At 46.7% G+C, this 22840-nt stretch overlaps 1 protein-coding gene across 1 annotated transcript in view; it reads left to right on the forward strand.

The window, feature by feature from the left end:
* The window catches only part of LOC115189900 (caspase recruitment domain-containing protein 11-like), a gene marked incomplete at its 3' end in the record, with an annotated part of 33445 nt that overhangs the window by 7026 nt on the left and 3579 nt on the right, over window positions 1–22840 (forward strand). The window contains exon 2 of the mRNA XM_029748407.1: window positions 17858–18046. Within this exon, the coding sequence (XP_029604267.1) occupies window positions 17858–18046 (189 nt within the window). The remainder of the gene's footprint in view (window positions 1–17857; window positions 18047–22840) is intronic.

Raw genomic sequence — 22840 nt, forward strand, 5'->3', positions numbered from 1 at the left:
AGTCCCAGGGTCCTTAGCTTAGTGATGAGCTTTGTGGGCACTATGGTGTTGAACACTAAGCTGTAGTCAATGAACAGCATTCTCACACAGGTGTTCCTTTTGTCCAGGTGTGAAAGGGCAGTGTGGAGTGCAATAGAGATTGCATCATCTGTGGATCTGTTGGGGCGGTATGCGAATTGGAGTGGGTCTAGGGTTTCTGGCTTTGTTGAATATTTTCTTTCTTGTTGACCCGACCGTGGGACAGACTAAGTTTGTTCCCACACTCAGGACTTTGACTCTATGTAGGTTACAAATACTTTTTTTTAAATCAGGAATCAAGGTAAGACCCAAGTGCAGACTGTGTGAAGTAACAATGTTTATTGTAACCACCGGGGCAGGCAAACTCAGGGTCAGGTCAGGCCGGGGTCGATAATCCAGAGTAGAGGTCAAGGTACAGGACGGCAGACAGACTCAGGGTCAGGTCAGGCCGGGATCGATAATCCAGAGTAGAGGTCAAGGTACAGGATGGCAGACAGCAGGTCAGGCTGGGGTCGATAACCCAGAGTAGAGGTCAAGGTACAGGACGGCAGACAGACTCAGGGTCAGGTCAGGCCGGGGTCGATAATCCAGAGTAGAGGCCAAGATACAGGACGGCAGACAGCAGGTCAGGCTGGGGTCGATAATCCAGAGTAGAGGTCAAGGTACAGGACGGCAGACAGACTCAGGGTCAGAGACAAGCAGTGGTCAGGCAGGAGGGTACAGGTATAAGTCCCATTCTGTTAAAGGTCCCCAAAGCACACACCTCCATTGGTCTTTTCAGTTCGCTGCAGCCAGCGACCGGAATGAGCTGCAACAAACACTCAAACACTCACATTTATTTTTATTTTTTATCCCAGCCCCCGTCTCCGCAGGAGGCCTTTTCGGTAGGTCGTCAATGTAAATAAGAATTTGTTCTTAACTGACTTGCCTAGTAAAATTATTATTTTTTAAAATGCCAGAGCTGAGGATGATGTTAAAGCGTTTAAGTCTATCTCTCTCCCTTTTCCTTTTTCTCTCTCTCCCTCTCTCTCCCTCCCTCTCTCTCCCTCTCTCTCTCCCTCTCTCTCTCTCTCTCTCTCCCTATTTCTCTCTCTCCCTCTCTCTCTCTCTCCCTCTCTATCTCTCCCTCTCTCTCTCTCTCCCCTTCTCTCTCCCTCTCTCTCTCCCTCTCTCTCTCTCTCCCTCTCTCTTTCCCTCTCTCTCTCCCTCTCTCTCTCTCTCCCTCTCTCTCTCCCTCTCTCTCCCTCTCTCTTTCCCTCTCTCTCCATCTATGTCCCCCGACCCTGTCCACCCCCTCTCTTTCTTTCTATCTCTCGCTGAAGAGAGGGAGGAAGCTCCCCTGTCTAATCTGATATCTAACCCTACACTAGTCCTGCAGAGTTACAGGCTTTAGTTCTAACGCTGCAGTAGTCCTGGAGAGTTACAGGCTTTAGTTCTAACCCTGCACTAGTCCTGGAGAGTTACAGGCTTTAGTTCTAACCCTGCACTAGTCCTGGAGAGTTACAGGCTTTAGTTCTAACCCTGCACTAGTCCTGGAGAGTTACAGGCTTTAGTTCTAACCCTGCACTAGTCCTGCAGAGTTACAGGCTTTAGTTCTAACGCTGCAGTAGTCCTGGAGAGTTACAGGCTTTAGTTCTAACCCTGCACTAGTCCTACAGAGTTACAGGCTTTAGTTCTAACCCTGCACTAGTCCTACAGAGTTACAGGCTTTAGTTCTAACCCTGCACTAGTCCTGGAGAGTTACAGGCTTTAGTTCTAACCCTGCACTAGTCCTGGAGAGTTACAGGCTTTAGTTCTAACCCTGCACTAGTCCTGGAGAGTTACAGGCTTTAGTTCTAACCCTGCACTAGTCCTGGAGAGTTACAGGCTTTAGTTCTAACCCTGCACTAGTCCTACAGAGTTACAGGCTTTAGTTCTAACCCTGCACTAGTCCTGGAGAGTTACAGGCTTTAGTTCTAACCCTGCACTAGTCCTACAGAGTTACAGGCTTTAGTTCTAACCCTGCACTAGTCCTGGAGAGTTACAGGCTTTAGTTCTAACCCTGCACTAGTCCTACAGAGTTACAGGGCTTTAGTTCTAACCCTGCACTAGTCCTGGAGAGTTACAGGCTTTAGTTCTAACCCTGCACTAGTCCTGGAGAGTTACAGGCTTTAGTTCTAACCCTGCACTAGTCCTACAGAGTTACAGGCTTTAGTTCTAACCCTGCACTAGTCCTGGAGAGTTACAGGCTTTAGTTCTAACCCTGCACTAGTCCTACAGAGTTACAGGCTTTAGTTCTAACCCTGCACTAGTCCTACAGAGTTACAGGCTTTAGTTCTAACCCTGCACTAGTCCTACAGAGTTACAGGCTTTAGTTCTAACCCTGCACTAGTCCAGGAGAGTTACAGGCTTTAGTTCTAACCCTGCACTAGTCCTGGAGAGTTACAGGCTTTAGTTCTAACCCTGCACTAGTCCTGGAGAGTTACAGGCTTTAGTTCTAACCCTGCACTAGTCCTGGAGAGTTACAGGCTTTAGTTCTAACCCTGCACTAGTCCTACAGAGTTACAGGCTTTAGTTCTAACCCTGCACTAGTCCTACAGAGTTACAGGCTTTAGTTCTAACCCTGCACTAGTCCTACAGAGTTACAGGCTTTAGTTCTAACCCTGCACTAGTCCTACAGAGTTACAGGCTTTAGTTCTAACCCTGCACTAGTCCTGGAGAGTTACAGGCTTTAGTTCTAACCCTGCACTAGTCCTACAGAGTTACAGGCTTTAGTTCTAACCCTGCACTAGTCCTGGAGAGTTACAGGCTTTAGTTCTAACCCTGCACTAGTCCTACAGAGTTACAGGCTTTAGTTCTAACCCTGCACTAGTCCTGGAGAGTTACAGGCTTTAGTTCTAACCCTGCACTAGTCCTGGAGAGTTACAGGCTTTAGTTCTAACCCTGCACTAGTCCTACAGAGTTACAGGCTTTAGTTCTAACCCTGCACTAGTCCTGGAGAGTTACAGGCTTTAGTTCTAACCCTGCACTAGTCCTACAGAGTTACAGGCTTTAGTTCTAACCCTGCACTAGTCCTACAGAGTTACAGGCTTTAGTTCTAACCCTGCACTAGTCCTGGAGAGTTACAGGCTTTAGTTCTAACCCTGCACTAGTCCTGGAGAGTTACAGGCTTTAGTTCTAACCCTGCACTAGTCCTGGAGAGTTACAGGCTTTAGTTCTAACCCTGCACTAGTCCTGGAGAGTTACAGGCTTTAGTTCTAACCCTGCACTAGTCCTGGAGAGTTACAGGCTTTAGTTCTAACCCTGCACTAGTCCTGGAGAGTTACAGGCTTTAGTTCTAACCCTGCACTAGTCCTGGAGAGTTACAGGCTTTAGTTCTAACCCTGCACTAGTCCTGGAGAGTTACAGGCTTTAGTTCTAACCCTGCACTAGTCCTGGAGAGTTACAGGCTTTAGTTCTAACCCTGCACTAGTCCTGGAGAGTTACAGGCTTTAGTTCTAACCCTGCACTAGTCCTACAGAGTTACAGGCTTTAGTTCTAACCCTGCACTAGTCCTACAGAGTTACAGGCTTTAGTTCTAACCCTGCACTAGTCCCGGAGAGTTACAGGCTTTAGTTCTAACCCTGCACTAGTCCTGGAGAGTTACAGGCTTTAGTTCTAACCCTGCACTAGTCCTAGAGAGTTACAGGCTTTAGTTCTAACCCTGCACTAGTCCTACAGAGTTACAGGCTTTAGTTCTAACCCTGCACTAGTCCTGGAGAGTTACAGGCTTTAGTTCTAACCCTGCCCTAGTCCTGGAGAGTTACAGGCTTTAGTTCTAACCCTGCACTAGTCCTGGAGAGTTACAGGCTTTAGTTCTAACCCTGCACTAGTCCTACAGAGTTACAGGCTTTAGTTCTAACCCTGCACTAGTCCTGGAGAGTTACAGGCTTTAGTTCTAACCCTGCACTAGTCCTGGAGAGTTACAGGCTGTAGTTTTAGGTTTAGGGTTAGGGGTTGGGGTTAGGGTTGGGGTTAGGGTTTAGGTTTAGGGTTAGGGGTTAGGGTTAGCGGTTGGGGTTGGGGTTAGGGTTAGGGTTGGGGTTAGGGGTTGGGGTTGGGGTTGGGGTTAGGGTTAGGGGTTAGGGCTAGGGTTAGGGTTAGGGTTTAGGGTTAGGTTTAGGGTTTAGGGTTAGGGTTAGGGTTAGGGCTACATGCTTGACACACCTGTATTTGGGGAGTTTCTCCTATTAATCTCTGCAGATCCTCTCAACTCTGTCAGGTTTGATGGGGAGCGTCACTGCACAGCTATTTTCAGGTCTCTCCAGAGATGTTTGATCGGGTTCATGTCCGGGCTCTGGCTGGGCCACTCAAGGACATTCATAGACTTGCTCCAAAGCCAGTCCTGTATTGTCTTGACTGTGTGCTTAGGGTCGTTGTCCTGTTGGAAGGTGGACCTTCACCCCAGTCTGGGGTTCTGAGGTTTTCATCAAGGATCTCTCTGCACTTTGCTCCGTTCATCTATCCCTCGATCCTGACTAGTCTCCCAGTCCCTGCCTCTGAAAAACATCCCCCCAGCATGATGCTGTCACCACCATGCTTCACCGTAGGGATGGTGCCAGGTTTCCTCCAGACGTGACGCTTGGCATTCAGCCAAAATAGTTCAATGTTGGTTTCCTCAGACCAGAGAATCTTGTTTCTCATGGTCTGAGAGTCTTTAGGTGCCTTTTGGCAAACTCCAAGTGGGCTGTCATGTGCCTTTTACGAAGGAGTGGCTTCTGTTTGGCCACTCTACCATAAAGGCCTGATTAGTGGAGTACTGCAGAGATGGATGTCCTTCTGGAAGGTTCTCCCATCTCCACAGAGGAACTCTGGAGCTCTGTCAGAGTCACCATTGGGTTCTTGGTCACCTCCCTGACCAAGGCCCCTCCCCCGATTGCTCAGTTTGGCCGGGCGACCAGCTCTAGGAAGAGTCTTGGTGGTTCCAAACTTCTTCCATTTAAGAATGATGGAGGCCACTGTGTTCTCGGGAACCTTCAATGCTGCAGACATTTTTTGGTACCCTTCCCCAGATCTGTGCCTCGAATCCATCCTGTCTCGGAGCTCTACGGACAATGACTTTGACTTCATGGCTTCATTTGCTCGTTTTTTTTAATTTAACCTTTATTTAACCTTTATTTAACCAGGTAGGCCAGTTGAGAACAAGTTCTCATTTACAACTGCAACCTGGCCAAGATAAAGCACAGCAGTTCAACACATACAACAACACAGAGTTACACATGAAATAAAAAAAACATACAGTCAATAATACAGTAGGAAAATCTATATACAGCATGTGCAAATGAGGTAGGATAAGAGAGGTAAGGTAATAAATAGGCCATGGTGGCGAAGTAATTACAATATAGCAAATAAACACTGGAATGGTTGGATGTGCAGATGATGAACGTGCAAGTAGAGATACTGGGGTGCAAAGGAGCAAGATTAATAAATAAATACAGTATGGGGATGAGGTAGATAGATGGGCTGTATACAGATGGGCTATGTACAGGTGCAGTGATCTGTGAGCTGCTCTGACAGCTGGTGCTTAAAGTTAGTGAGGGAGATATGAGTCTGCAGCTTTAATGATTTTTGCAATTCGTTCCAGTCATTGGCAGCAGAAAACTGGAAGGAAAGGCGGCCAAAGGAGGATTTGGCTTTGGGGGTGACCAGTGAGACATACCTGCTGGAGCGCGTGCTACGGGTGGGTGCTGCTATGGTGACCAGTGAGCTGAGATAAGGGGGGACTTTACCTAGCAGGGTCTTGTAGACGACCTGGAGCCAGTGGGTTTGACGACGAGTATGAAGCGAGGGCCAGCCAACTAGAGCATACAGGTTGCAGTGGTGGGTAGTATATGGGGCTTTGGTGACAAAACGGATGGCACTGTGATAGACTGCATCCAATTTGTTGAGTAGAGTGTTGGAGGCTATTTTATAGATGACATCGCCGAAGTCGAGGATCGGTAGGATGGTCAGCCTTACTAGGGTATGTTTGGCAGCATGAGTGAAGGACGCCTTGTTGCGAAATAAGAAGCCGATTCTAGATTTGATTTTGGATTGGAGATGCTTAATGTGAGTCTGGAAGGAGAGTTTACAGTCTAGCCAGACACCTAGGTATTTGTAGTTGTCCACATATTCTAAGTCAGAGCCATCCAGAGTAGTGATGCTGGACGGACGGGCAGGTGCGGGCAGTGATTGATTGAATAGCATGCATTTAGTTTTACTTGCATTTAAGAGCAGTTGGAGGCCATGGAAGGAGAGTTGTATGGGATTGAAGCTCGTCTGGATGTTAGTTAACACAGTGTCCAAAGAAGGGCCAGAACTATACAGAATGGTGTCTTCTGCGTAGAGGTGGATCAGAGACTCACCAGCAGCAAGAGCGACATCGTTGATGTATACAGAGAAAAGAGTTGGCCTAAGAATTGAACCCTGTGGCACCCCCATAGAGACTGCCAGAGGTCCGGACAACAGGCCCTACGATTTGATACACTGAACTCTATCAGAGAAGTAGTTGGTGAACCAGGCGAGGCAGTCATTTGAGAAACCAAGGCTGTTGAGTCTGCCGATAAGAATGCGGTGATTGACAGAGTCGAAAGCCTTGGCCAGGTTGATGAAAACGGCTGCACAGTACTGTCTTTTATCGATGGCGGTTATGATATCGTTTAGGACCTTGAGCGTGGCTGAGGTGCACTCATGACCAGCTCTGAAACCAGATTGCATATTCGAAATGGATTCGAAATGGTCGGTAATCTGTTTGTTGACTTGGCTTTCAAAGACCTTAGAAAGGCAGGGTAGGATGGAAATAGGTCTATGGCAGTTTGGGTCTAGAGTGTCTCCCCTTTGAAGAGGGGGATGACCGCGGCAGCTTTCCAATCTTTGGGAATCTCAGACGATACAAAAGAGAGGTTGAACAGGCTAGTAAGAGGGGTTGCAATAATTTCGGCAGATAATTTTAAAAAGAGATGGTCCAGATTGTATAGCCCGTCTGATTTGTAGGGGTCCAGGTTTTGCAGTTTTGTTAAGAACATCAGCTATCTGGATTTGGGTGAAGGAGAAATGGGGGAGGCTTTGGCGAGTTGCTGTGGGAGTGCAGGGCTGTTGACCGGGGTAGGGGTAGCCAGGTGGAAAGCATGGCCAGCCGTAGAAAAATGCTTATTGAAATTCTCAATTATAGTGGATTTATCGGTGGTAACAGTGTTTCCTAGGCTCAGTGCAGTGGGCAGCTGGGAGGAGGTGCTCTTATTCTCCATGGACTTTACAGTGTCCCAGAACTTTTTTGAGTTTGTGCTACAGGATGCAAATTTCTGCTTGAAAAAGCTAGCCTTATCTTTCCTAACTGCCTGTGTATATTTGTTCCCAACTTCCCAGAAAAGTTGCATATGACGGGGGCTATTCGATGCTAATGCAGTACGCCACAGGATGTTTTTGTGCTGGTCAAGGGCAGTCAAGTCTGGAGAGAACCAAGGGCTATATCTGTTCCTGGTTCTAAATTTTTGAAAGGGGCATGCTTATTTAAGATGGTGAGGAAAGCACTTTAAAGAGCAACCAGGCATCCTCTACTGATGGGATGAGGTCAATATCCTTCCAGGATATCCCGGGCCAGGTCGTTTAGAAAGGCCTGCTCGCTGAAGTGTTTTAGGGAGCGTTTGATAGTGATGAGGGGTGGTCGTTTGACCGCTGACCCGTTACGGATGCAGGCAATGAGGCAGTGATCGCTGAGATCTTGGTTGAAAACAGCAGAGGTATTTGGAGGGCAAGTTGGTTAGGATGATATCTATGAGGGTGCCCGTGTTTATGGATTTGGGGTTGTACCTGGTGGGTTCATTGATAATTTGTGAGAGATTGAGGGCATCATGCTTAGATTGTAGGATGGCCGGGGTGTTAAGCATATCCCAGTTTAGGTCACCTAGCAGCACGAGCTCTGAAGATAGATGGGGGGCAATCAATTCACATATGGTGTCCAGGGCACAGCTGGGGTCTGAAGGGGGTCTATAACAAGTGGCAACGGTGAGAGACTTGTTTCTGGAAAGGTGGATTTTTAAAAGTGGAAGCTCGAATTTTTTGGATATAGACCTGAATAGTAAGACAGGACTCTGCAGGCTATCTCTGCAGTAGATTGCAACACCGCTCCCTTTGGCAGTTTTATCTTGTCGGAAAATGTTATAGTTAGGGATGGAAATTTCAGGGTTTTTGGTGGCCTTCCTAAGCCAGGATTCAGACACGGCTAGGACATCCGGGTTGGCAGAGTGTGCTAGGGCAGTGAATAAAACAAACTTAGGGAGGAGGCTTCTAATGTTAACATGCATGAAACCAAGGCTTTTACGTTTACAGAAGTCAACAAATGATAGTGCATGGGGAATGGGAGTGGAGCTAGGCACTGCAGGTCCTGGGTTAACCTCTACATCATCAGAGGAACAGAGGAGGAGTAGGATAAGGGTACGGCTAAAGGCTATAAGAACCTGGGGAATGGGAGTGGTGCTGGGGGCTGCAGGGCCTGGGTTAACCTCTACATCATCAGAGGAACAGAGGAGGAGTAGGATAAGGGTACGGCTAAAGGCTATAAGAACCTGGGTAATGGGAGTGGTGCAGGGGGCTGCAGGGCCTGGGTTAACCTCTACATCATCAGAGGAACAGAGGAGGAGTAGGATAAGGGTAAGGCTAAAGGCTATAAGAACTGGTCGTCTCGGACGTCCGGAACAGAGAGTAAAAGGAACAGATTTCTGGGCGCAGTAGAATAGATTCAAGGTATAATGTACAGACAAAGGTATGGTAGGATGTGGATACAGTGAGGGTTAACCTGTGCATAGAGTGATGATGAAAGAGATATTGTCTCTAGAAATATAATTTAAAGCAGGTGATGTCACTGCATGTGTTGTAGTGTGGAACTAAAGTTTTAAATAAGGCATATTGAGCAGGGCTAGAGGCTCTACAGGGAAATAAGGCAATAAATACTAACCAAAACAGCAATGGACAAGGCATATTGACGTTAGCGAGAGGCATGCGTAGCCGAGTGATCATAGGAGTCCAGTGAGTGGCTTCAGGCAGCTTGCGGTCCGGGGCTAGCAAGCTAACAGAAGGGCCTTGGAGGGACGTCGCGAAGGAAGAAAGTCTGTTGTGGCCCCTCGTGCTTTTACGTCGGCAGACGGATCGGTTTTCGGAACCAAGGACTTGACCCCGATAATGACATTGGATATGCGTAAACTGCAACATTTCGGGAAAATTCTCTGCATTATCTTTCACAGCAGAGCCGTTAAAGATAACAATGTACTGAGCAAATGTCAAATTGGCTTTTTTACCAAATTACCGCACGACAGACCACTCATTCACCCTGCACACCCTAATTGACAAACAAACAAAAAACAAAGGCAAAGGCTTTTCATGCTTTGTTGATTTCATAACCTTTTGACTCAATTTGGCATGAGTGTCTAGAATCTAAAGTCAAATGTCTACTGTTGTTGATGATCTGGTGCTTCTGTCCCCAACCAAGGAGGGCCTGCAGCAGCACCTAGATCTTCTGCACATATTCTCTCAGACCTGGGCCGTGACAGTAAATCTCAGTAAGACAAAAATAATGGTCCAGTTGCCAGGACCACAAATACAAATTCCATCTAGACACCGTTGCTCTAGAGCACACAAAAACCTATAGGTACCTCGGCCTAAACATCAGCGCCACAGGTAACTTCCACAAAACTGTGATTGATCTGAGATACAAGGCAATAAGGGCCTTCTACGCCATCAAAAGGAACATAAAATTTGACATCCCAATTTGGATCTGGCTAAAAATACTTGAATCCGTTATAGAACCCATTGCCCTTTATGGTTGTGAAGTCTGGGGTCCACTCACCAACCAAGAATTCACAAAATGGGACCAACACCACATTGAGACTCTGCATGGAGAATTCTGCAAAAATATCCTCAGTGTGCAACGTAAAACACCAAATAATGCATGCAGAGCAGAATTAGGCCGATACCCGCTAATTATCAAAATACAGAGAAGAGACGTTAAATTCTACAACCACCTAAAAGGCAGTGATTCCCAAACCTTCCATAACAAAGCCATCATCTACAGAGAGATGAACCTGGAGAAGAGTCCCCTCAGCAAGCTGGTCCTGGGGCTCTGTTCACAAACACAAACAGACCCCACAGAGCCCCTAGACAGCAACACAATTAGGCCCAACCAAATCATGAGAAAACACATTGGAAAGAATTTAGCAAAAAAACTGAGCAAACTGGAATGCTATTTGGCCCTAAATAGAGAGTTCACAGTGACAAAAAACCCAACATTAAGGAATGGAGAGAGAGCCTTGCTATTGAGAAAGTCCACCGAATACCTGACCACTGTGGTAGAAAACTTGACCCAACATTAAGGAGAGGGAGAGAAAGAGACTTGCTATTGAGAAAGGCTACCGAATACCTGACCACTGCGGTAGAAAACCTGACCCAACATTAAGGAGAGGGAGAGAGAGAGCCTTGCTATTGAGAAAGGCCGCCGAAGGCAGACCTGGCTCCCAAGAGAAGACAGGCTATGTGCAACACTGGCCACAAAATGAGGTGGAAACTGAGCTGCATTTCCTAACCTCCTGCCAAATGTATGACCATTTTAGAGACAGAAATTTGCCTCAATTTACACAGATCCACAAAAAATTTAAAAACAAATCCAATTTTGATATCTACTGGGTGAAATACCACAGTGTTGCATCACAGCAGCAAGATGTGTGACCTGTTGCCACAAGAAAAGGTCAACCAGTGAAGAACAAACACCATTGTAAATACAACCCATATTTATGTTTATTTATTTTCCCTTTTGTGCTTAAACTATTTGCACATCATTACAACACTGTATTACAAGACATGATATATAGTCTGTACATTTTTTATTGTTTATTTCACTTTTGTTTATTATCTATTTCACTTGCTTTGGCGATGTAAAACACATGTTTCCTAGGCCAATAAAGCCCTTTACATTGAACTGAGTCTTGACATCTGCAGTAGAAGGAGGAAGTGGGAAGTGACTTTCTGAGTCATACACTCCAAATTAAGAGAAGAGGAAACGCCTGTGGGTAACCGTGTGTGTGTGTGTGTGTGTGTGTGTGTGTGTGTGTGTGTGTGTGTGTGTGTGGTAGGTGACAGTTCGTAGTTTAAATCTCCTCCTCAGTCTGTGTGTGTGTGTGTGTGTGTGTGTGTGTGTGTGTGTGTGTGTGTGTGTGTGTGTGTGTGTGTGTGTAGAAACAACTGTTCTTTCCGTCTCCTTTCCTTCCTGACACACACACACACACACACACACACACACACACACACACACACACACACACACACACACACACACACAGACATTTGCATAGAGCTGTTATCTGGTGTGTGTGTGTTAGATAGGGCTGATTTGCCTGGCTGAAGACACAAAGCAGGATTATAAAGCCACTAGGGTTAGAGTTAGGGGTAGAGCAGGGCCCACCAGACACAGTATGTAGAGAGAGAGGTAGAGATAGGTAGAGAGAGAGAGAGAGAGAGAGAGAGGGAGGTAGAGAGAGGTAGAGAGAGAGAGGTAGAGAGAGGTAGAGAGAGTTAGGGGTAGAGCAGGGCCCACCAGACACAGTATGTAGAGAGAGAGGTAGAGATAGGTAGAGAGAGAGAGAGAGAGAGAGGGAGGTAGAGAGAGGTAGAGAGAGAGAGGTAGAGAGAGGTAGAGAGAGTTAGGGGTAGAGCAGGGCCCACCAGACACAGTATGGAGAGAGGTAGAGAGAGGAAGAGAGAGAGAGAGAGAGAGAGAGAGAGGGAGGTTAGAGAGAGGTAGAGAGAGAGAGGTAGAGAGAGGTAGAGAGAGAGAGGTAGAGAGAGGTAGAGAGAGGTAGAGAGAGGTAGAGAGAGAGAGGTAGAGGGTAGAGAGAGAGAGGTAGAGAGAGGTAGAGAGAGAGGTAGAGGTAGAGAGAGGGAGAGGTAGAGAGAGAGAGAGAGGTAGAGAGAGGTAGAGAGAGAGGTAGAGGTAGAGAGAGGGAGAGGTAGAGAGAGGTAGAGAGAGGTAGAGAGAGTTAGGGGTAGAGCAGGGCCCACCAGACACAGTATGGAGAGAGAGAGGTAGAGAGAGGTAGAGAGAGAGAGAGAGAGAGAGGGAGGTAGAGAGAGGTAGAGAGAGAGGTAGAGGTAGAGAGAGAGGGAGAGGTAGAGAGAGAGAGAGAGGTAGAGAGAGAGAGAGGTAGAGAGAGAGGTAGAGAGAGGTAGGTAGAGAGAGAGAGAGAGAGGTAGAGAGAGCGAGAGAGAGTTAAGGGTAGAGCAGGGCCCACCAGACACAGTATGTAGAGAGAGAGGTAGAGAGAGGGTAGAGAGAGAGAGAGAGAGAGAGAGAGAGAGAGAGGGAGGTAGAGAGAGGTAGAGAGAGGAGGTAGAGAGAGGTAGAGAGAGAGAGAGAGAGGAGGTAGAGAGAGGTAGAGAGAGAGAGGTAGAGAGAGGTAGAGAGAGTTAGGGGTAGAGCAGGGCCCACCAGACACAGTATGGAGAGAGGTAGAGAGAGGAAGAGAGAGAGAGAGAGAGAGAGAGGGAGGTAGAGAGAGGTAGAGAGAGAGAGGTAGAGAGAGGTAGAGAGAGAGGTAGAGGTAGAGAGAGGGAGAGGGTAGAGAGAGAGAGAGAGGTAGAGAGAGCGAGAGAGAGTTAGGGGTAGAGCAGGGCCCACCAGACACAGTATGGAGAGAGAGGTAGAGAGAGAGTTAGAGAGAGAGGTAGAGAGAGAGAGGTAGAGAGAGAGAGAGGTAGAGAGAGAGGTAGAGAGAGAGAGGTAGAGAGAGAGGGAGAGGTAGAGAGAGAGAGAGACGTAGAGAGAGAGAGGTAGAGAGAGAGGTAGAGTAGAGAGAGAGAGAGAGAGAGGAGAGAGAGAGAGAGAGAGAGAGAGAGGTAGAGAGGTAGAGTGAGAGGTAGGGGTAGAGCAGGGCCCACCAGACACAGTATGGAGAGAGGGAGGTAGAGAGAGAGAGGTTGTAGAGAGAGAGAGGTAGAGAGAGAGAGGTTAGAGAGAGAGAGAGAGGGAGGGTAGAGAGGTAGAGAGAGAGAGAGAGAGAGAGAGAGGAGAGAGAGAGAGAGAGAGAGAGAGAGAGAGAGAGATGAGGACGAGAGACAGACAGGGAGAGACATGAGGAAGAGAGACAGACAGAGGGAGAGACATATATACGAGAGACAGACAGAGGGAGAGATGAGGAAGAGAGACAGACAGAAGGAGAAAAGGTCATCCAGCCTTTCAGTTCCTCCACCCACACATGCTATGACATCTTCTGGTTTTAATGATGTTTCTAGAGACAATATCTCTCTCATCATCACTCAATGCCTAGGTTTACCTCCACTGTATTCACATCCTGCCGTACCATTGTCTGTACATTATACCCCGAAGCTATTTTATCGCCCCCAGATACCTGCTCCTTTTACTATCTATTCCCAAAGACTGGAAAGCAGCTGTTGTCATCCCCCTCTTCAAAGGAGGGGACACTCTTGACCCAAACTTCTACAGACCTATATCTATCCTACCCTGCCTTTCTAAGGTCTTCGAAAGCCAAGTCAACAAACAGATTACCGACCATTTCGAATTCCACCGCACCTTCTCCGCTATGCAATCTGGTTTCAGAGCTGGTCATGGGTGCACCTCAGCCACCCTCAAGGTCCTAAACGATATCGTAACCGCCATCGATAAGAAACAATAGTGTGCTGCTGTATTCATTGACCTGGCCAAAGCTTTCGACTCTGTCAATCACCACATCCTCATTGGCAGACTCAACAGCCTTGGTTTCTATAATGACTGCCTCGCCTGGTTCACCAACTACTTTTCTGATAGAGTTCAGTGTATCAAATCGGAGGGCCTGTTGTCCGGACCTCTGGCAGTGTCTATGGGGTTGCCACAGGGTTCAATTCTTGGGCCGACTCTTTTCTCTGTATACATCAATGACATCGCTCTTGCTGCTGGTGATTCTCTGATCCACCTCTATGCAGATGACACCATTCTGTATACTTCTGGCCCCTCTTTGGACACTGTGTTAACAACCCTCGAGACGAGCTTCAATGCCATACAACTCTCCTTCCGTGGTCTCCAACTGCTCCTAAATACAAGTAAAACTAAATGCATGCTCTTCAACCGATCGCTGCCTACACCTGCTCGCCCGTCCAGCATCACTACTCTGGACGGTTCTGACTTAGAATATGTGGACAACTACAAATACCTAGGTGTCTGGTTAGACTGTAAACTCTCCTTCCAGACTCACATTAAGCATCTCCAATCCAAAGTTAAATCTAGAATTGGCTTCCTATTTTGCAACAAAGCGTCCTTCACTCATGCTGCCAAAAATACCCTCGTAAAACTGACCATCCTACCGATCCTCGACTTTGGCGATGTCATTTACAAAATAGCCTCCAACACTCTACTCAACAAATTGGATGCAGTCTATCACAGTGCCATCCGTTTTGTCACCAAAGCCCCATATACTACCCACCACTGCGACCTGTACGCTCTCGTTGGCTGGCCCTCGCTTCATACTCGTCGCCAAACCCACTGGCTCCAGGTCATCTACAAGACCCTGCTAGGTAAAGTCCCCCCTTATCTCAGCTCACTGGTCACCATAGCAGCACCCACCTGTAGCACGTGCTCCAGCAGGTATATCTCTCTGGTCACCATAGCAGCACCCACCTGTAGCACGCGCTCCAGCAGGTATATCTCTCTGGTCACCCCCAAAGCCAACTCCTCCTTTGGTCGCCTTTCCTTCCAGTTCTCTGCTGCCAATGACTGGAACAAACTACAAAAATCTCTGAAACTGGAAACACTTATCTCCCTCACTAGCTTTAAGCACCAGCTATCAGAGCAGCTCACAGATCACTGCACCTGTACATAGCCCATCTATAATTTAGCCCAAACAACTACCTCTTCCTCTACTGTATTTATTTATTTATTTATTTTGCTCCTTTGCACCATATTATATATATTTCTACTTTGCACTTTCTTCTACTACAAATCTACCATTCCAGTGTTTTACTTGCTATATTGTATTTACTTTGCCACCATGGCCTTTTTGCCTTTACCTCCCTTATCTCACCTCATTTGCTCACATTGTATATAGACTTATTTTTCTACTGTATTATTGACTGTATGTTTGTTTTACTCCATGTGTAACTCTGTTGTTGTTGTATGTTGTCGAACTGCTTTGCTTTATCTTGGCCAGGTTGCAGTTGTAAATGAGAACTTGTTCTCAACTTGCCGACAGCTAAACAAGAAACAACTACCCACAAAACCCATAGAAAAACACCCCTACTAAATAGGACCTTCAATTAGAGGCAACGAGGAACAGCTGCCTCCAATTGAAGGTCAAAACAATAAACTAAACATAGAAATAGAATAACTTGAAAATAGAACATAGAAATGCAAAACATAGAACACTACCCAAAAACCCCGACAACACAAAACAAACACACCCCTGCCATGTCCTGACCAAAATACAATAACAAATAACCCCTTATACTGGTCAGGACGTGACAGTACCCCCCCCCAAAGGTGCAGACCCCGGATGCACCTAAACATAAAAAACACAAAAATAAACCCAAACTAAAGGGAGGGAAGGAAGGGTGGCCACCGTCACCGACGGTTCTTGTGCTACACCCCCCCTCCCCAATCCTCCTACTATGGAGGTGGCTCAGGCTTAGTCCCCAACCTAACCTGTCCACCCCCGCTGAAGGCTCAGGGCTAAGGCGCGTCGCTGGAGACCTCGGGTTGATGCGCATCGCTGGAGACCTCGGACTGGCGGGCGACTCTGGCCGCGCCGGTTCCGGACTGTAGGGCGTCTCTCTCGGTTCCGGACTGTAGGCCGTCTCTCTCGGTTCCGGACTGTAGGCCGTCTCTCTCGGTTCCGGACTGTAGGTCGTCTCTCTCGGTTCCAGACTGTAGGCCGTCTCTCTCGGTTCCAGACTGTAGGCCGTCTCTCTTGGCTCCGGACTGTAGGACGTCGCCGGAAGCACTGGACGGGGAACTGTCGCCGGAAGCTCTGGACGGGGTACTGTCGCCGGAAGCTCTGGACGGGGTACTGTCGCCGGAAGCTCTGGACGGGGTACTGTCATCGGAAGCTCTGGACGGGGTACTGTCGCCGGAAGCTCTGGACGGGGTACTGTCATCGGAAGCTCTGGACTAGGGACACGCACCTTGAGGCTAGTACGAGGAGCAGGAACTGGATACACCGGGCCATGAACCAGCACTGGAGGTCTGGAGCGCACAGCCTGCACCACCCATACTGGCTGGGTAGTCACAGTAGCCCTGCACGGGCGGAGTGCTGGCACAGGGCGAACTGGACTGTGCAGAGGCCTGATGGCTGCCGTGCGTAGAGCAGGCGCAGGGTAGCCTGGGCCTAGGAGGCGCACCGGTGGCCAGATGCGCTGCGCAGGCATACTCCTTCCAGGCTGCACGCCCACTCTAGCACGGCACTTGCGAGGGGCCGGAATCGCTCGCACCGGACTGTGCGTGCGCACCTCCGCATAGACCGGCGTTCTCATGATCCGCTGCATCATGTTGTTGGGGTGCTTTGCTGCAGGAGGGACTGGTGCACTTCACAAAATAGATGGCATCATGAGGAGGAACATTATGTGGATATATTGAAGCAAAATCTCAAGACATGAGTCAGGAAGTTAAAGCTTGGTCACAAATGGGTCTTCCAAATGGACAATGACCCCAAGCATTCTTCCAAAGTTGTGGCAAAATGGCTTAAGGACAACAAAGTCAAGGTATTGGAGTGGCCATCACAAAGCCCTGACCTCAATCCCATAGAACATTTGTGGGCAGAACTGAAAAAGCTTGTGTGAGCAAGGAGGTCTACAAACCTGACTCAGTTACACCAGCTCTGTCAGGAGGAATGGGCCAAAATTCACCCAACTTATTGTGGGAAACTTGTGGAAGGCTACCCGAAACGTTTGACCCAAGTTAAACAATTTAAAGGCAATGCTACCAAATACTAATTGAGTGTATGTAAACTTCTGACCCACTGGGAATGTGATGGAAGAAATAAAAGCTGAAATAAATCATTCTCTCTACTTTTATTCTGACATTTCACATTCTTAAAATAAAGTGGTGATCCTAACTGACCTAAGAAAGGGAATTTTTACTAGGATTAAATGTCAGGAATTGTGAAAAAAGTGAGTTTAAATGTATTTTGCGAAGTTGTATGTAAACTCCTGACTTTAACTGTATATATGCTGAGATCATGTGACAGATCATGTGACACTTTGACTGCACACAGGTGGACTTTACTGAACTAATTATGTGACTTCTGAAGGTAATTGGCTGCACCAGATCTTATTTAGGGGTGAATACATATACACACACCACTTTTCAGTTGTTTTTTTGGGTGAATTTTTTTTAAACAAGTTATTTTTTTCATTTCACATCACCAATTTGGACTATTTTGTGTTTGTCCGTTACATGAAATCCAAATAAAAATCAGTTTAAATTACAGGTTGAAATGCAACAAAATAGAAAACAGGAAAAACATGCCAAGGGGGTGAATGCTTTTGCAAGGCGCTGTATATAGAGAGAGATGGATATAGTAAACCTAAATCACTCACTGTCTGTCTGTGTGTGTGTGTGTGTGTGTGTGTGTGTGTGTGTGTGTGTGTGTGTGTGTGTGTGTGTGTGTGCGTGTCCCTGTCTGTCTGTGTGTGTGTGTGTGTGTGTGTGTGTGTGTCTGTGTGTGTGTGTGTGTGTCTGTGTGTGTGTGTGTGTGTGTGTGTGTGTCTGTGTGTGTGTGTGTGTGTGTGTGTGTGTCTGTCTGTCTCTGTGTGTGTGTGTGTGTGTGTGTGTGTGTGTGTGTGTGCGTGCGTGCGTGCGTGCGTGCGTGTGTAGAGATGGAGAACGGAGCTGAGGACACCGAGTCTCTGTGGGAGTCGGTGGAGAATAACCGCTACATCCTGAGCCGATACATCTCTCCTGGTAAACTGACCCCCTACCTGCGCCAATGTAAGGTTCTGGACGAACAGGACGAAGACGAGGTCTTGAACTCTCTACTGCTGGTCTCTAAGGTCAACCGTACAGGTAGGTTACCTCTCTACTGCTGGTCTCTAAGGTCAACCTCACAGGTGGGTTAACTCTCTACTGCTGGTCTCTAAGGTCAACCTCACAGGTAGGTTAACTCTCTACTGCTGGTCTCTAAGGTCAACCTCACAGGTAGGTTAACTGTCTACTGCTGGTCTCTAAGGTCAACCTCACAGGTAGGTTAACTCTCTACTGCTGGTCTCTACGGTCAACCTCACAGGTAGGTTAACTCTCTACTGCTGGTCTCTACGGTCAACCTCACAGGTAGGTTAACTCTCTACTGCTGGTCTCTAAGGTCAACCGTACAGGTATGTTACCTCTCTACAGCTGGTCTCTAAGGTCAACCTCACAGGTAGGTTAACTCTCTACTGCTGGTCTCTAAGGTCAACCTCACAGGTAGGTTAACTCTCTACTGCTGGTCTCTACGGTCAACCTCACAGGTAGGTTAATTCTCTACTGCTGGTCTCTACGGTCAACCTCACAGGTAGGTTAACTCTCTACTGCTGGTCTCTACGGTCAACCTCACAGGTAGGTTAACTCTCTACTGCTGGTCTCTAAGGTCAACCTCACAGGTAGGTTAACTCTCTACTGCTGGTCTCTAAGGTCAACCTCACAGGTAGGTTAACTCTCTACTGCTGGTCTCTACGGTCAACCTCACAGGTAGGTTAACTCTCTACTGCTGGTCTCTAAGGTCAACCTCACAGGTAGGTTAACTGTCTACTGCTGGTCTCTAAGGTCAACCTCACAGGTAGGTTAACTCTCTACTGCTGGTCTCTACGGTCAACCTCACAGGTAGGTTAACTCTCTACTGCTGGTCTCTACGGTCAACCTCACAGGTAGGTTAACTCTCTACTGCTGGTCTCTACGGTCAACCTCACAGGTAGGTTAACTCTACTGCTGGTCTCTAAGGTCAACCTCACAGGTAGGTTAACTCTCTACTGCTGGTCTCTAAGGTCAACCTCACAGGTAGGTTAACTCTCTACTGCTGGTCTCTAAGGTCAACCTCACAGGTAGGTTAACTCTCTACTGCTGGTCTCTAAGGTCAACCTCACAGGTAAGTTAACTCTCTACTGCTGGTCTCTAAGGTCAACCGTACAGGTAGGTTACCTCTCTACTGCTGGTCTCTAAGGTCAACCTCACAGGTAGGTTAACTCTCTACTGCTGGTCTCTAAGGTCAACCTCACAGGTAGGTTAACTCTCTACTGCTGGTCTCTAAGGTCAACCTCACAGGTAAGTTAACTCTCTACTGCTGGTCTCTAAGGTCAACCGTACAGGTAGGTTACCTCTCTACTGCTGGTCTCTAAGGTCAACCTCACAGGTAGGTTAACTCTCTACTGCTGGTCTCTAAGGTCAACCTCACAGGTAGGTTAACTCTCTACTGCTGGTCTCTAAGGTCAACCTCACAGGTAGGTTAACTCTCTACTGCTGGTCTCTACGGTCAACCTCACAGGTAGGTTAACTCTCTACTGCTGGTCTCTACGGTCAACCTCACAGGTAGGTTAACTCTCTACTGCTGGTCTCTACGGTCAACCTCACAGGTAGGTTAACTCTCTACTGCTGGTCTCTAAGGTCAACCTCACAGGTAGGTTAACTCTCTACTGCTGGTCTCTAAGGTCAACCTCACAGGTAGGTTAACTCTCTACTGCTGGTCTCTACGGTCAACCTCACAGGTAGGTTAACTCTCTACTGCTGGTCTCTAAGGTCAACCTCACATGTAGGTTAACTGTCTACTGCTGGTCTCTAAGGTCAACCTCACAGGTAGGTTAACTCTCTACTGCTGGTCTCTACGGTCAACCTCACAGGTAGGTTAACTCTCTACTGCTGGTCTCTACGGTCAACCTCACAGGTAGGTTAACTCTCTACTGCTGGTCTCTAAGGTCAACCTCACAGGTAGGTTACCTCTCTACTGCTGGTCTCTAAGGTCAACCTCACAGGTAGGTTAACTCTCTACTGCTGGTCTCTAAGGTCAACCTCACAGGTAGGTTAACTGTCTACTGCTGGTCTCTAAGGTCAACCTCACAGGTAGGTTAACTCTCTACTGCTGGTCTCTAAGGTCAACCGCAAGTCAAATCAAATTGTATTTGTCACATGCTTCGTAAACAGCAGGTGTAGACTAACAGTGACATGATTACTGATGGGTCCTTTTCCAACAGTACTGAGTCAATGTGCAGAGGTACCAGGTAATAACAAGGCTATATACAGGGAGTACCAGGTAATAACATGGTTATATACAGGGAGTACCAGGTAATAACATGGCTATATACAGGAAGTACCAGGTAATAACATGGATATATACAGGGATACCAGGTAATAACATGGCTATATACATACAGGGAGTACCAGGTAATAACATGGATATATACAGGGGCTACCAGATAATAACATGGCTATATACAGGGAGTACCAGGTAATAACATGGCTATATACAGGGAGTACCAGGTAATAACATGGCTACATACAGGGAGTACCAGGTAATAACATGGTTATATACAGGAAGTACCAGGTAATAACATGGCTATATACAGGGAGTACCAGGTAATAACATGGCTATATAAAGGGAATACCAGGTAATAACATGGCTACATACAGGGATACCAGGTAATAACATGGTTATATACAGGGAGTACCAGGTAATAACATGGCTATATACAGGAAAGTACCAGGTAATAACATGGCTATATACAGGAAGTACCAGTTAATAACATGGCTATATACAGGGAGTACCAGGTAATAACATGGTTATATACAGGGGGTACCAGGTAATAACATGGCTATATACAGGGGAGTACCAGGTAGTAACATGGTTATATACAGGGAGTACCAGGTAATAACATGGCTATATACAGGGAGTACCAGTTAATAACATGGCTATAGACAGGGGATACCAGGTAATAACATGGCTATATACAGGGAGTACCAGGTAATAACATGGATATATACAGGGATACCAGGTAATAACATGGCTATACACAAAGATACCAGGTAATACCATGGCTATATACAGGGAGTACCAGGTAATAACATGGCTATATACAGGGAGTACCAGGTAATAACATGGCTATATACAGGGGTACCAGGTAATACCCGGTCTATATACAGGAAGTATCAGGTAATACCATGGCTATATACAGGGAGTACCAGGTAATAACATGGCTATATACAGGGAGTACCAGGTAATAACATGGTTATAGACAGGGTGTGTGAGGTAAGAACATGGCTATATACAGGGAGTACCAGGTAATAACATGGTTATATACAGGGAGTACCAGGTAATAACATGGTTATATACAGGGGATACCAGGTAATAACATGGTTATAGACAGGGTGTGTGAGGTAAGAACATGGCTATATACAGGGAGTACCTGGTAATAACATGGCTATATACAGGGAGTACCAGGTAATAACATGGCTATATACAGGGAGTAACAGGTAATAACATGGTTATATACAGGGATACCAGGTAATAACATGGCTATATACAGGGAGTACCAGGTAATAACATGGTTATATACAGGGGATACCAGGTAATAACATGGCTATATACAGGAAGTACCAGGTAATAACATGGCTATATACAGGAAGTACCAGGTAATAACATGGTTATACACAGGGAGTACCAGGTAATAACATGGCTATATACAGGAAGTACCAGGTAATAACATGGCTATATACAGGGAGTACCAGGTAATAACATGGCTATATACAGGGAGTACCAGGTAATAACATGGCTATATACAGGAAGTACCAGGTAATAACATGGATATATACAGGAAGTACCAGGTAATAACATGGATATATACAGGGAGTACCAGGAAATAATATATATACAGGAAGTACCAGGTTATAACATGGTTATATACAGGGAGTACCAGGTAATAACAAATGTTATATACAGGGGCTACCAGGTAATAACATGGCTATAGACAGGGAATACCAGACAATAACATGTTATAGGGAGGGTGTGTCTATAAAGCAGGAGGGTGTGTCTATAAAGCAGGAGGCTGTGTCTATAAAGCAGGAGGGTGTGTCTATAAAGGAGGAGGGTGTGTCTATAAAGGAGGAGGGTGTGTCTATAAAGCAGGAGGGTGTCTATAAAGGAGGAGGGTTGTGTCTATAAATGAAGAGGGTGTGTCTATAAAGGAGAGGGTGTGTCTAGTAAAGCATGAGGGTGTGTCTGTAAAGTCAGGAGGGTGTGTCTATAAAGCAGGAGGGTGGTGTCTATAATGAAGAGGGTGTGTCTATAAAGCAGGAGGGTGTGTCTATAAGCAGGAGGGTGTGTCTATAAATGAGAGGGTGTGTCTATAAAGCAGGAGGGTGTGTCTATAAATGAAGATGGGTGTGTCTATAAAGCAGGAGGGTGTTGTCTATAAAGCAGGAGGGTGTGTCTATAAATGAAGAGGGGTGTGTCTATAAGCAGGAGGGTGTGTCTATAAAGCAGGAGGGTGTGTCTATAAATGAAGAGGGTGTGTCTATAAAGCAGGAGGGTGTGTCTATAAATGAAGAGGGTGTGTCTATAAAGCAGGAGGGTGTGTCTATAAATTAAGAGGGTGTGTCTATAAAGCAGGAGGGTGTGTCTATAAAGCAGGAGGTGTGTCTATAAAGCAGGAGGGTGTGTCTATAAAGCAGGAGGGTGTGTCTATAAAGGAAGATTCTATTGCAGATTGTTTTATCAATCAGATTACACATTAAAAGGTATAACAAGAAATTAAATCTACTTTCTGCCCTGGACGTGTGTGTGTGTGTGTGTGTGTGTGTGTGGTGTGGTGTGTGTGTGTGTGTATATCTGTGTGTGTG

The sequence above is a fragment of the Salmo trutta genome, unplaced genomic scaffold (genome assembly GCF_901001165.1).
Source record: "Salmo trutta unplaced genomic scaffold, fSalTru1.1, whole genome shotgun sequence".
In the NCBI taxonomy this organism is placed as follows: domain Eukaryota; kingdom Metazoa; phylum Chordata; class Actinopteri; order Salmoniformes; family Salmonidae; genus Salmo; species Salmo trutta.